This window comes from Brassica napus, chromosome A5, assembly GCF_020379485.1.
Source record: "Brassica napus cultivar Da-Ae chromosome A5, Da-Ae, whole genome shotgun sequence".
Lineage (NCBI taxonomy): Eukaryota > Viridiplantae > Streptophyta > Magnoliopsida > Brassicales > Brassicaceae > Brassica > Brassica napus.
The window spans coordinates 9327395-9343810 of NC_063438.1; the positions used below are offsets into that span (position 1 = coordinate 9327395).

General features: G+C 28.7%; 1 protein-coding gene and 2 pseudogenes across 1 annotated transcript; 2 read left to right on the top strand and 1 right to left on the bottom strand.

The window, feature by feature from the left end:
* The first annotated feature begins 5040 nt into the window (after positions 1–5040).
* On the top strand, positions 5041–6599 carry LOC106449390 (signal peptidase complex catalytic subunit SEC11C). The gene is made up of 8 exons (XM_013891155.3): positions 5041–5244; positions 5353–5465; positions 5539–5610; positions 5689–5724; positions 5794–5839; positions 5960–6047; positions 6136–6193; positions 6293–6599. Exons 1-8 carry the CDS (start codon positions 5166–5168, stop codon positions 6341–6343), a joined length of 543 nt encoding a protein of 180 aa, XP_013746609.1. The 5' UTR covers positions 5041–5165; the 3' UTR covers positions 6344–6599.
* Positions 6364–7716, top strand: LOC125608550 (annotated as a pseudogene).
* A 2925-nt stretch (positions 7717–10641) lies between these two features.
* Positions 10642–13181, bottom strand: LOC125609499 (annotated as a pseudogene).
* Between the last annotated feature and the right edge of the window lie 3235 nt (positions 13182–16416).

The following is a 16416-nucleotide window of genomic DNA, read 5'->3' on the forward strand; positions in this document are numbered from 1 at the left end:
GTTTTGTGTCCTAAATTCTTTCTTCCTTAATATATTATAAACAAACACTCTAAATACTTAGTGTGAATTTTAAGAATCACAATAACTAAGCCTTTTAATTCAACTTATATTGATCTTTAAATTTAAGATTTTTCTAGAAACAACAAAATTCAATCCTCGAACATCTTTTGTCCAGCGCCTCCTCACCGTGTAGGATGCATCCAGAGGCGTAGCCAGGTTAGTAACTATGGGGTCCCATGCACCCATAATATTATTAATATTCAGAATTTTATTAACAAAATCATCGGTTAAGATGGTAAAAAATCATTGTGTGCACCCATAATATCTTAAGTTCGAGTCTCAGTTTTTGTCATTTTCAATTTTATATCAATAATGCACCAACTGGAAAAAACTCTAGATTCGCCCCTGGATGCATCATCATTGCTCCTTTCAGTCCCCCAAATCCTCATGGTCCCAATCTACCTCACCGACAAAGACTACCTAACTCACCAGTTCAAAATCCTCGATAGCCAAATTTTTATGCTAAGTCTGGTTTTCACCATTCTTGAAATTCAAATAAATGCAAGAAGAATTCAAATTAAGAATGGAGATGATTTCATTTCAGCATCATCAATCACTTGATGTTGGTATCCCCTAAACATTATTTGTGAAATGATTTGCACATGTATCATCACCACATTCAATTTTTAAAAAAAAATGATGATATGACTTTTGAAAATTATGACATGTACAATTTTCCTTATAAAAATTTATGTTTTTCGTAATTTTTTAATATGATAACCATTAATTCATATATCCGTTAATGTAATTTTTTCTATAAATTTTTATTTTACCAAAACTATTTACAAATAATATTAATTAATAACTCATATATCACCATTATATTAAAATATACATATATATAAATTAATAAAAATAAACTAAATATAATTACAAATATATTTTTACATCAATTTATATACCATATCTTGTATATATGTATATATACTCAAAATTAGTTGTAAGTGTGTATTAACAAATACAAAACTAAATAAACACTAATCAAATAATTGTTTTGATATTCAAATGATTAGAATTTTATTTAAATTTATCGGTTCATATATTAATTAAAAAAAATTTCAATAGCTTAACATATTTAACGAAATAATAATCTAAAGTTTTAAATATATATATATATATATATATATATATATATATATATATATATATATATTTGAATATAGACATATTTAAAACTACATGTTAAGAGACATATTTAAAACAAATACCATTAAATACAATATAATATAAATTAAAATTTTATTTTTATGAAATGTAATCTATTTTCTTATAAAATGTAATATTAACTCTATTGTAATTTAGTTAAAATTAAAGTAAAATACTTAACCAAATCAAAAGAAAAACTACAAAAGAATACATTTATGGTTTTATTTTTTACATACCGACGAAGTTAAATTATAGAAAATAATTTCCAAATCTAATCTAATTTATTAGAAAATAAAATAATATTATATTTAAAAATTTATTTATGTGCATGGCTCATGAATACTATATTATTAAAATTTATATAGTTAAATATCGACAGATTTAAAGTAGGTGATAAGAGAACTATTTGAATAGATAATCATTACATAGAGTATAATATAATCTAAATTAAAAAAATATTTTTATAAAATGTAATTTTAACCCTACTAAAATTTAAATAATATTAAATTAAAATTTTTAAACCAAATCAAAAAGAATAAAACTACAAAATACAGTTATGGTTTTATTTTTTCCAAACCGGTAATTTAAAATAGTAAAAAATTAATTTTCAAAGGTAAACTAAAATTTATTTTCAAGTAAAAAAATATTATATTTAAAATTATTATTTATGTGCATGGCGGATGAAAACTCCTAATTAATTCAACAACAAAGAAACACAAAATATGTCTTCACGAATAGAAAGATGGTGTTTTACTAATGGATCTTGGAAGGATCATTAATTATATACTCTGGAAATGATTGGTATAGTACATTAGAGGATTTTGATGGATTAATATGGGCCAAGAATACAAGGAACAACTTTTCCCTTCTACACGTAGAATTGGAAGCTTTCATATGTACGATGGATCATATAATCTGCGACAACTCTATGTAACGTTTACGACAGATTATTCTCGGTTGGTGAAGATGGTCTCGGAACCTGATGAAGGACATGATTTTGTATTCTACCTCGAAAAAATACGACGAATCAAGGACAATAAGATTACACATTTTCCCAGCGCTCAGAACACAACGACGGATTGTCTTGGACATGGTGCTTGCACTCAATTGTTCCAATTATCTTTATAAACGCAGAGTCCTCTTATTAGTTAATCCCCTATATAATAATCCTAGAGCATTACAACATGTTTTCGTAGGTACGTGTCATTACTAGGATGACTCTTAGAATCTTAGAATAATAAGTTGGTCCATATATATATATATATATATATAGATATATATATTATTATATTATTAAATTAACTATAAATTGATTAGTAGTGTACAAACGAATATTCTTATTTCTTTCCTTAAATAAAAGCTATGGAATTACCTAACATAATTAACATATATACAATAATTAATAATTATGAATAATATATATTTGATAACAATTTTTGTATACTCTATCTTTTTGTTTAATTTTATATTATTAAAAGAAATTAAAAATCACATTTAGATTTGTTCTTATATGTTATATTTGATTTTTTTTAGAACGACTATAAATTACTAAGAATGGTAAATGTCACACTTTGAAAATTTGGATCAACGGTTTAACTTTTTTTGTTCAATCAAGATACAAATGATCGTAAATCGTATGAATATGAAGTCTCACTAATAGGTATTAATATTATATATATATATATATATATATATATATCGCTTAAATTAAATTATATACTATATAAAAATATAAAAATATGCTAATTTCAAAATTCACATTGAAAAACTATTGAGATCTTAATATTTATTTTTGAAATTTGTATTCAAAAATCTAACGTTGGAAGTTTTGTGATTAACAGTTTAAATTTTTGTTACAGTAAATATACAAATGTTAATAAAATTATATGAGTACAAAGTGTCAATAATAAATATTTATATTAAAATGTACTATATTTATTTATGTCAATGTCATTAAAGTTTAATTATATACCGTATAAAGTAAATAAAATATTGTTTGGTTTATTTACCAAAAACATGATTGTAAATAAACAAAAAGAATTGGTTTTGATTTATGTGCTTATTCTAATGTGTATACTTTTATTTATACAAATTATTTTTTAAATAGGTGGTTTCTAATAGGGTAATTCTCTCAAATAGCCATTTTTAAGTTTTTGTCACAAAAATAGACCTCAAAAACTAAAGTGCCCAAAATAACATTTTTTATTTTTTATTTTGAAAATTTTAAATGTTTTTTATTTTAAAAAAATTGAAATCCTATCCCCAAAACTCCACTCCTCAACTCTAAACCCTAAACTCTAAACCCTAAATCATAAACCTTAAATCCTAAATTCCACTCTTTAACTCTAAACCTTAATGTCTAGATTAATTAAACCTAGGGGTATAAGTGTATATTTATTTCTTTTGATAAAACATTAAAGTTTATTTTGGTCATTTTTATTTTAAGATCTATATTTGTGACAAAAACATTTTTAGGCCTATCCTAGAGAATTTCTCTTTCTGTTATTTGATCTTGACAATCTCAGAAATATACTTCTTCAAATCGAAGTAATTTTTTAATATTGGAAGTACTATATATATATATACATATATATATATATATATATATATCATTTCATTCAGATTAATAATTTAGTTTTGATTTTTATTCCTAAAAAGATTTTAATGAAATATCATGACAAGATTCCAATCACTTTATTTTGAGTTTGTTTGAAGAATATGAGATTTGATCATTCGTCTAATATTTGTTTCTCTCTAATATCCTATCTAGCTAGTATAATTGTAAGAATGAGAGATTTGAACTATTTATTATAAGTTTTTTATTTATCATTTAATAAATCAAACAGTTCATAGTTTATACATAGTTTATATATACTATAACGGTAAAGTATTATATATATTTTTATCGGTATACTCTTAAGTAATTAAACCTCAAAATCGTAGGTTAGTAAAATAAGTATTTTGTTTTATTGTTATAGAATTATATGATTTTAGACCGAACTGGTGAATACATAGATATTTATATTTCGAATCCGCACTTATATTATATAACAACTTGATATATTAGATTTGAACACTAACCTGTAAATAGAGTTTCTTGATGATTTTCTTCAAAATATGATTCTTAGATATGTATCTGGAGTGGAGCTAATTTTACAGATGTCCATCTTTTTAAATTGACACTTATGTAATTTACCGAATTCACAGAAGAAGTTAAGAAAAAAAACAAAACTCATATCAGTGAAACAAAAACGAGAATGAAAGCACAATTTTATAGAGATAGAAAATAAAATCACTTATAGAGAGTTAATACTAAATCGAGAGCAGAAAACCTAATCCTCTTCATCATTTACGATCAATGTTGGTTATATGGTTTTGATGATTTGTGTCAGACGCAAAATTTAATTTTTTTTGTGCATACGAAATTTTAAAATAATTAAAATGAGTTGTAATACGTTAAATCTTCAACAATAATGATACATTTAAGATACTAACATTTGTATTCGTCATTTTACAATCGATAAAAATTGTATTATTACAAAATATTTAAACTATTTAATGAAAAAATAGTAATACAAAAGATTTTTTACGAGTATGCGCGCCCATTATCATCTAGCATAACATTAATCGAGTTGATTCTTTAATCAAGAAGATCTTGAAAATAGTGAATAAGCATAGAGTCAACCATGTCATCAAAGTATATGCCACGTCATAATAATGCAGTCTACCATGTCATGAAAATGTAGCCAACCAAGATTTAAACCACGTCACTGAACCGGATCTCATTTGTAAACCGGTTCTCCGATTCAGGCAAAAACGCTCTTGGAGAAATCGTGCCTTTTAAAGAGCTTGACCCCGAAGGACTCTTCTTCTCCTCTGCTTCGCTTGAAATAACGTTCGTCTCTGCGATCTGAACCCTTATCTCGTCGAGAATCAGAAGAAAACCGAAAATCAAAAAGATGGGTTGGATCGGAGAAACCATAGATTCAATCAAATCCATTCAGATCCGTCAGCTTCTCACTCAAGCCATCAGTCTTGGTTAGTTCTTCGACCAGTAATTTGATTAATTAGGATCTTGAGGTCACAATGTGATAAACCTTATAGCTAAAGTTTGCAACTTTATAATTTTGGTCTGTGTCTGCTTAGGGATGATTGTTACGTCTGCTTTGATCATATGGAAAGCTTTGATGTGTGTCACTGGCAGCGAATCTCCTGTGGTTGTTGTTCTCTCTGGAAGTATGGAGCCTGGCTTCAAGAGGGTAACTGTTGACTTAATTAGATGCATTACATTACAAAACTGTTTGATGCTCAAACTCTGAATCATACCTGTAGGGGGATATACTGTTCTTGCACATGAGTAAAGACCCTATTCGAGCTGGAGAAATTGTTGTTTTCAATGTTGATGTAAGCTTCCATCTTCTTGTTTTGTTTCATTATCTTTGATTCTTGTTGTGTTTTTAACCAGTTTGCTTCTCTCTTCAGGGTCGTGATATTCCCATTGTACATCGTGTCATTAAGGTAAGGCGTCTTCATTATCATCATCTCTCAGTTACTTATATTGTGAAGTAAGCTTGATTCACATTATAGGTTCACGAAAGGGAGAATACAGGAGATGTCGATGTTTTGACGAAAGGTATTTCTTCTGCTGATTTAAAAAAAACTTCACCTTTTTGAGTGTTTGAGCTGTTTTTTTTTCATAGTGTTAATTCTTCAGCACACCATCAGATTTTTATTAAGTTTTGACTGTTTCTAGGTGACAATAACTATGGAGATGATAGACTTCTGTATGCTGAAGGGCAGCAGTGGCTTCATCGACATCATATAATGGGTCGTGCTGTCGGGTAACGTCAATCACAGAACTCTTAGTGCACGTATGTGTTTAAACCGAAAGCTGTCTGGTAACTCAGAAATGGGTTTTGTCTGTTTCAGGTTCTTGCCTTATGTTGGATGGGTGACTATCATTATGACAGAAAAGCCTATCATCAAGGTACAAAGTCACTCTTTGATCAAACCCAAAATGAAAAAAAAATTAGTTTGTTTGTTTTGTGACTTAAGACATTTTTTGCATGTTCTCTTCTTGTTGCAGTATATTCTCATAGGGGCATTGGGTTTACTCGTTATAACGTCCAAAGATTGATTTGAGTTGTTTGGAAAGGCATGGACTCTGGTTTATCACCCTTCTGGTCTTGTTGTTTTAAGGGAAAGTAGAATTTAAAAGACGGGTCATTTTGTGGTTTAGACCACTTTAAAAGAGCAGAATTAGAAGCTAATTTTTATTGTTATTGACCAACTCAAAATGCAATAGTGCGTGCATGAACAGTGTGTTATCTTTACAAATGTTAGTGTCTCAACTCAAGAATGAATGAAGTAAGGAAAGAATAAGCATTTCAGAATTCACAAAAGCAGTCCGGCAACAAAACCTATACCAATTGTAAAAATCGGTTTTATGAACCCACAAAAAGAAGACGTTGTTGACTTGTTGTCGAGTAAGTTATAAAAACTCACTGGCTTTTATAGACAAAATCAAAGATAAAAAAAAAAGTCTTTTGTTTGAATGGTTTTTCAAATTCATTGAGAAGGGAAAAACAAAGTTCAAAAGATTTGGACTTCGCTCATATATTTCACTGCGACGGTTTAATCTTATGCTTAACGGAGCTGCACACTAGACTTGTTGTTTGGAATCCATGTACCGGTCATAGCAGTAAGATTAACCTAGAACTAGTTACTGCTATGAAGATAAATATGCTCTAGGATACACCACATCTGCTACAAAATCTTGAAGTATCGGGTATAATCGAAACAAGCAGAAAGTGAGGGTTGTTGAGTGTGAGATTTATGATCTTAGCTCTGATTCTTGGAGGGTTCTTGATTCCTTTCCTCTTGACTACTCCCTATATTTCGAGGGCATGTCTTTGAAAGGAGATACTTATTGGATTGCTGAAGATAAAGTAACCGAGTTGTTCTTGATCAAGTTCGATTCACGGCAGAGAGATTTGTGCGTCTCCCTCTTCCCTTGTAGAGTTTTTATATTGTAGATACAGCCCTTCTTTCAGTCGTTAAAGATGAAAATCTCTCGGTGTTACACATTAATGATAGGTCACGTGTGATGAGGTTATGGGTGACCAATAAGATTGATGAGGAGGATGCCAAAGACTTGTCGTGGAGGAGTGACTTGGTCTTGGAAATGGATTCTGCTAAATTTAACTTGAGTGTTGAAAACTTCTTGTTGGATGAGGAGAGAATAAAGTGCAGTGTGTTGTACCAAGTTCACAAGTGATAGGACCATGGTTTACATTGTTGGAGAGGATATGTATAAGAAAGTTTATGAAGATACTAGGGACGCATCTCCTATCAATTGGCCAGTGATCCTTACTTATGTTCCAAGCTTGGTTTGCCTTCACTAAGAAGCGAAAGAAACCGCGGTTAGCCCTCAAATGAATTACTCTTTCTTGGTGATGTTCTTCTGGTTTGTTTCGGTTTAGGTGATACTTGATTATGATTTTCTCATGCCTCTTCCTATACGTTGTTCTCTCCTTGCACGCACTTTCAATGTTTGATCTTGGAGAAAAATATCACCACGCAAGCATAATGCTATCATCCTTCTGTCTTGTTTGTTGTTTCAATGGAAAATACAATTTAAAAGACAGATCATTTGTGGTTTAGACCACTTTAAACAGTAGAATCCGAAGCTTTTTTTTTTTTTATTGTTATTGATCACCTCAAAATTGCATAGTGCATGAATAGTGTGTGTTAATGTTACAAATGTTAGTGTCAACTCAATAATAAAGTAAGAAAAGAATAAGCATTACAGCTCAAATTCCAGAAGCAGTCAAGCATAGCAAAACCTCTACCAATTGTAAAATGGTTTTTATGAACTTCAATTGTAAAACAAAGCAGTGTCTGCAATGAAGATCGATCACAAAGTTCAGACGAGTAAATTCACTACTGTAACTACACATGAGACCAGAGTATAGCAACTGAACAAAACAAGAGTGAAACTGTTTCAACTCAAACTGCTAGGAAAATGGTAAAAAGGAGAATGCACACGAGGGAGATAGAAGAATAACGAGCAACGGCGAGGAGAAGAGAGAAAGTCAGCGGCGATTCCGCATGCTTCGCTCACTCCGTTTCCGTTCCGTTTCGGAACAGGAATCAGTACGTGAGACGTGCCTACGGTGTATTCAGAGCCGGTCCTTGAATTAATGAGGTTACACAAGCAAAAACAATTATGTGGCTGGGTTGCCTAGAACCCTGCACCTCTTCTAATAGTCAGAGACACCAGACCGCTGGACTAAAGCAACCTTTGATGATTTTTGTGGCTGATAATATACTTATAAAATTAAAGGCTGGAAGCCCATGCTTCATTGGCTTCGGGCCAGGGCCGGCTCTGGGTGTATTGAAAAAGATACTCGTCTCAGGCCTCCGATTAATATGACTTCTTCAGAGTCCCAAAATTTAAAATAATTTATAGTCTATTGATTTACATTTATTTAAATAAAAACATTTCTACGAAAATGACTAATCCACTTTCTGAATTCATGTATTTTCTATATGACATAATATAGGATATTGACGTAATAAACTTATTTTTTTCAGTGTTAGATTTTGTGTATTTGTGTGAAAAAGATACATCATATTAGAAAGTTGTTTTTATTACAGTTGTAAATAATTTTATTTTAAAACTTGCCTCATACCCCTAAAACTCTTCGCACGGCATTGCGTGAGACACGCTTCCATGCAACGTAGTTGGAGATGCAATCGTTTGATGGGTTTATATTGCAAAATCAAAAGTTGGTAACGAGTAACGTCAAAATAAAATTATAATGATAAGTCAATTCTCATTTATTACATTAGGTCTATTTAATTTGATATCGGTTCGGTTTTAAGTTGTTTTCGGTTTTTATCCAATTAAAATATAATTGTCATTCTAAATCCATATTTATTTTGGTTTGTTCGGTTAAAATGCTTGACGTTTTTGGTCTTTCTAGTGATAACCAAAAACTATTATTATTTGTGTGATTTCATGTTATATGAATTTTAGACATTCATGGTGTCGAACCAGTGGTTTCATATTATAAATTTTAAATGCATGAAAAGTCAAATTAAATATAAATAATAGTTGAAGAAGAATTAAAAAAAAATAAGACAAATTATTTCATTTCAATTGGTCGATGGTGAAAGAAAGCATTAAAAATAAAATATTCCAACTTCTAAGAGAATTAGAATCATCACTTGTGGTGAATATTTAGTTATATAGGTGTTCACGTCAATGTGTACATATATGTGTATGTAAAGTATATAAAGGTGATTGATAAATATATAAATATACTGTTAATTAACATTAAAAGACATTTTTGTTCAAAATAACATATGAAATATAAAATTCTTAAAATAAAATTAAGTAAAAAAAAATAGGCCTAGATATTAGTGATTTTTGTTTGAAAATTATATTTCTATGTGGAACCTTTGTATAACCCGTGAAACTCTGCATCTGAATTTTATAATGAAAAAAAAACGTAAATTAGTTCATAGTGTGAACACATATTTATATAGAGTTTGTCTGAGAATTTCTCTACACGTGACACGTCAGTGTATCCATTCTTAAATTGTTGTGAGGTTGTCATGCGGCAAACTCAGTGTAAACACATTAGTGTCAAATGTTTTTCTTTTAATATATAGGAGATGTGAAACTTTTGTATAATCCGTAGAATCACGCATCTGAGTTTTATAATGAAAAAAACGTAAAATAATACATAATGTAAACACATTTATATAGAGTTTGACTGAGAAGCTTTCTATACGTACACGTCATCATAGTCATTCTTAAATTGCTGTGAAGCTGTCACGTGTCACAAACACAGTGTGAATAATATTAATATCAAATGTTTCTCTGGTAATGCTCGTTTCTTTATTCTCAATACATAGTATTTTTTTTATATTTTTGTCCGACGTTCCATGTATTTCGATATCAGGAGCCTACGAAACCTCAGTGAAACACAATGCTTTTCTATTAGAAGGTTGACCTGAAGCGACATGTTTCGTAAACATAAAAGTCACCAGAAAAAAAAGAGAGCAACTCCCAAATGAAAATATAATACACAATGTATTGTTTATCTTTACAATTTCAATTCCATTATATAGGAACAAACTTAAATGTGAAACCAAATACAGGAACGAAAATTGTAGCTCGAATGTGAATCCAAACACAGGAACAATTGTTAATATTTCATTATTACCACAACAGCTTTCTTAAGTAAGAATACAACCCTTTTTTTAAAAAAATGGCTAATTAAGTACTTGTGTATATTATGTCACTGGAAATAATAACTGGAGCATGGTCCAATAGTATGCAGATTACCAAGTAAACTAGGAGCACCGTGGTTCACTGTTGAGGCAATTTAGCATATAGGCTTTTGATTTTATTTATATAAATTAAAAAGAAATGGATGATATTATTATACAATTAATTCATAACAAAAATACCACAAAATCAGAAAGTTGAACAAACAATGCAATAAAAAAAAAGTTAAAACACAACATTAATTTATGTTTATATTGAGAAGTCAGGCCAACGTTCCTTGAATTATTCCGTTTATATATTCCTTGAGCTAGGGTTGCTCGGGCGGGTCGTTCCGGCTGGACTGCTAGGATTGCTCGGGTGGGTCCTGCCGGCCGGGCTGCTAGGGTTGTTGGTGGCCGGACTCATCCCAAGAGTGTTTTTCACGGCGTCGGCTGCTCCTTGTGCCATATTCTTCACTTGGCCACCTGTCTACACTCCAAAGTAACAATAAATATGTCAATGGGGTATAAACCAATAAACTATGTCAATATCATTCATTAATCATAATGAAAAAAGAAGAAGAATAAACCTGTTGAATGACAGTAGAGGCCTGTGAGATTAGGGAAGGATTGTTCTGATCATGTTCTGCGTTGTGACTGTGGGTGAGTGTGATGATCAACATTCTGATCCATTGCGTGTGATACTTTGTTCAAGTACTCTTCCTTCTTCAGCTGTAATTAAAAATGTATTATTCCTCAAAAAGTCCGATGTAGAAAATTGATTGATGGTCAAAATTCAAAAAACTAAAATACATAAATAAATAAGGTGTACTTAAGTTCCGGTACAATACATATGCAAATGAAACCATAGTCTTCGGGTTTCAAATATACTAGAGATTGACCCGCACGCCCGTGCGAGTGTTAAATTTTTACTTTCTTATAAATCGATATTTATTTTTATGATTAGTATTATATATTTTATATGTGTCATAATATAATTAATTGCATAAGTACTTTTAGATTTCTATACATCATAATCGAACCTGAATCAAATAGAGTAATATGATTACTTTTGGTTATTTGGTTATTTTTAGTTTAATTTGAATTCAACATACCTGAATTGAATCGGTTAATATTCTTACTTTTCATACAAATATCCGTACCGGCGTCAAATACATTAGTTTTTTGGATATTTGTAGGTTTGTATATATCAAGACTGAATTCATCTGGACCCGATTCGAAACACACATGAAAATTTATAATACCGAAATGAAGTCTAGTTTCAAAACTCAAAAAGCATGATAACCCACAGAAATAACTCGTAGCTGAATAGTTATCCGAATGTCCATGTCTAACCGATACAAAGTAAATAAAAAAAATTGTTAACCATTTTGAATTCTTATCACAAATAGAGTGGTTTCATTCAAATATGTCGAATTATTATAGTTAATATGTAAATAATCCTGGCAAAATATATAGTAAATATAATTAATGAGATAGTTAAAAAGTGAGAAAATGAATGTAAAAGATAAAATAAAAAAAATTGAAAACAATAAGTTTTGTTTTTCATGTCACTATTATATATATATATGTCATCATATAATTAATCATATTTTATATGTACCATAATATAAGTAATCATATAATTAATATTATTTTATACATACCATCATATAAATAATCACATATATTATATTTATAAACTTAATATGAAAATAAAAACCATAATTTAAGTTGGTGTTTTTTAATTAAGTTATGTATTGTATTTTTCTTATATATAGTGAAAATATTTTTTAAATGGTTATTGGAAAATATTTTAGTAAATTTTTTTAAAATATATATATATATATATATTTGAATCAATTATTTATATAAATTAATTTTAAATTATTATTTTGATTTGAATTTTGTATAGAAATAATTAAAATTGAGAAAAATGAATGCAAAAGATAAAATAAAAATTAAAACAAATAAATTTTGTTTTGTACTTCTGTAATAAATGAGATTAACTTATTTAGTAAATATAATAGATGAAGGGTTAGAATTGATTAACAATATATAAAAATCTTTAAAAAAATCAATTAAGATAAGCAAGTATTATTTTCTACTGTTATCCATGCTTCCAAACAATTCTCATTTATACTACTATCCATGTTTCCAAACAATTCTCATTTATACTACTATCCAAGTTTCCAAACAACTCTCAAATGTACTTCAGTTTTAATAATATAGATTTGGTCAACTTTTAGAAGAAAATTTCGAAAGTTTATTATATATGCATAATACGATATCAAAACGCCACTGTATCGTGATATTTTTTTAATTATTCTTCATTTAAAAAATAAAAAATAAAACTTCCATTATTTATCTTAACTTGTGAAACAAGCCACGCCAAACCAAGCGAAGCCAAAAGACCCCAGCGGGGAAAGTTTACACAAGCTCCAAACCTAACCACCTAAGTTAGGAAACTGCCAGACCAAAAAAACAAACGGCAGGACCAAAAAATACACATCTCCTAACAACACAAACCAAGAAGAGAGAAAAGTAATGTTGATACAATATTCTTCGACATTGTCCTTTTGTGTTTTTGTATGTACCTGAACTTGACCGGTGGCTTCTCCGGCATTGTGGCTTAACTCTTGGCTTGACGACATCTTCTTTGTGGATCTGTTAACGTCTTTAGTTAAAATTGTAAATTGTATAATACGTGAACAGATTGATATGCATCATAATGGTATTTATACAATTCAAAAGCCTTTTTTAGTAAAATCCTGGATCTAAGCATTCCCTGACACGTAGAAAAGAATTTGACGATTGATACGGCTAAATTTTGTGGAGATGATTACTTTTCGGACGTATATTACCCATTTAATTATCCTAACATTGCTTGGTCAAGCAGTGGAGGAGGATGTCTTACTTTTCTTTCTTTTAAATGTAACTAGATCATGACCTCCGCTTTGCAAGCGCGGATTATTTTATGATGGAAATTTTCACTAATAACTAATAAATATTTTGTTAATTTGTAAGAATTTTGTTTATTTGAATTTTCTTTGCATTTAAATCAATGCTTTTAAATTTGACCCGAATCCGCGGTCAAATCGGTTAATCCGGTGATTCGATAATTTAATTTAGGTTTTAAAAATATTTGTATTTATAAAAATCACTATATCCGAGACTAACCAATTGAACCGATGGATGTCCGATATGTTAACATATCCAATTTGATTTAAATTGCTATAGTTTCATAATTTGTCAACTTTTAACCAAATTTAAAGTTTATTGTTTTACAATTTTATTAAATTAAATTATGACATTTCTACAAAATTTTGATAGAGAAAATAATAGATATAATTAACAACTATAAATGTCTTGATCATATTACTCCATTTTATATAACTTAATTAATTTTATTATAATTATTTTGTGTAATTTTTCTTGTTAATCATTTATATTATAATCGCTTTAAATTTTTTGTTAACAATTAGTATTAAGCATTTTTCTTTAGATAACATATATTTGAACATTTTTTCATAATTATTTTTGTTATTATAGTTATTGTACACTGTATAATGTTTACATATTTATTTTTTTATGTAATGGCTATTATTGAATTGTTATCTTACTTAAATAAATGATAGAGAACATTATGTAGTAAATATAAATAAAATAATATGTTAATTTAATTGATTTATCATCGATTGAAATTTTTGTAGTATTTAAACCTGTAAAAGTAAGTTTTATTTATTTTCTTTTTTATAAAGTTTTTGAAATATTTTTTAATTATTTAATTTATTTAAATATTTGTTATTAAAAAGATAAGTTCTAATATTTTATATTGTTTGGACATAAGATTAATTATAGTGTTGTTTGGAAAATGGATAGTAGTATAAAATGACTATATTGTTTGGAAATATTGATAGTAGTATAAAGAAAAGATTATTAGTGATTTAATGTATAGGTTTAACTATAAAATAGGAAGATGTATTTAATTTAAAAACTTATAAAATAAATGTTAGGTCCAACAATATTTCTGTTTTAATAATATAGATCCATATGAAAAAGATGTAAGGTGGGACGTTTAAATGCATAAATAATTTGGTAAATAATTATACTTTTTTCTAAACAGTTGTAAAGTAGTAGACTTTTTTCAACTAACGATTTCTTTCATGAAAGCATACAAAATGGGTTACAGGGATAAGATAAATAAGCTGGCATGTCCTAAATTTCCAAAAACACAAACCCCAAGTACGGGAAAGCCAAAACTCAAATACAAAGAAACAAGAAGAAACAAGAGCAGATCTTTTCTAAACTAGGCAAATCAAAAGACCCAACACTCTAAACGATTTCAACACAAATCTGATAAAGAAACTAGAGAATAAGATTAGAAGAACTAAATCCTCGCCTAATCTACTATCGAAGAGGAAGTAAGAGCATCTCCAACCCATCCCTATATTTGCCTCTAAATGATATAATAGAGTAAAATCAGTTCCAATCAGTGTTTTGAAATCCGATCCGGACCCGCGGTTGAACCGGTAAACCCGGTGATCCAAAAAAATCCGGTTTGGATTTTATGAAAAACACAATATTTAGAAACCCGCAAAAAACCCCACAAAACCCCGCTAAAACCCGGAAGCCGATACCGGTTGAACCACCGGTTGAACCAATAAATAACTTTTACTCCTTTTTTTTTTTTTAGATTATATTTTTATTCTAAGTTTTCAATTAGAAAGTTAGGTGCTGACAAAAAAGTTAGATTTTCCCTTTTTAGTTTTATATTTGTAATTTTTAGATTTTGAGGAAGATTTTTTACTATACCACCTAGAGAAAATGAAAATGAACGATGATAGAGAGAACCAAAATTAGTTGATGTGGTTTGGTGTTAGTTTATTTCTGTTATTGATAATTTATTACAATGATCTTTTACTTTTAGTTTATTTTGAATGTGAAGTTAATTTATTATTCACATTAGATATTTAAATATTTGTGAATTTTATATCTTGATTTTTAGATGTCATAACTCTTAATTTGTTACAGAAAATTTTAAATAGTCTAAACTATTTTTTGATAAAAATAAAAAAATATAAAAACTAAAGTTAAGTATTAGTTAAAAATTTTTAAACATAAAGTATATACATATCCAAACTATTATTTTATGTTTAAAAAAAACATTTAGAAAAATTAAACTTTTGGTTTTGTATATTTATTTTCATAGCTAATATATTATTATATAATAAAATTAATTGATTTATTAACCCGCGACCGATCCAGTGACCCAGTGACCCGGTAAGTCGTCCGGTTCAGTGTCTGGGTCGGGTTTAAAAACATTGGCTCCAACCCACCATTTTTCCTCTATATTAGGGAAAAAATAGCATTCCTCTATAATAGAGGCAAACTTTTTTATTTACAAAGTAGTCCTCTAATTTTTTATGATTGTAACTAAAATACTTGTGTATGAAGAAATACAATTCTTACAATATAAAATCACACCTTTTTGCTTACGTACTAATATTAAGTTTTATAACTATAGTTATAATTAAAATAAAAAAATATTATATTTATTTAAAACTCAAATATAATTAAAATAAAATAAAAAAGTTATTATTTTATTTAAAAGTCAAAGACTTTTTATTTAAATATTAATCAATACAACATATTAAAAACAACTTAATACTCCAAAGAAAAAATATTTTGCAGCACAACAAGAAGCATGTAGAAAAGATGTAGAACGTGTATTCAGAGTTTTACAATCACATTTTGCGATGTGAAAGGCAGGTACGTTTTTGGAAAAAAAAAATACTACATGATATAATGACTACATGTATAATTTACAATATGATTATGAGGAGACGAGCGTGATCTCGATGCACCGATTGGAATTAGAAGAGAAGCTCCACCTCCGGAAGTCCATATACCAGACCAGATATGAAGATA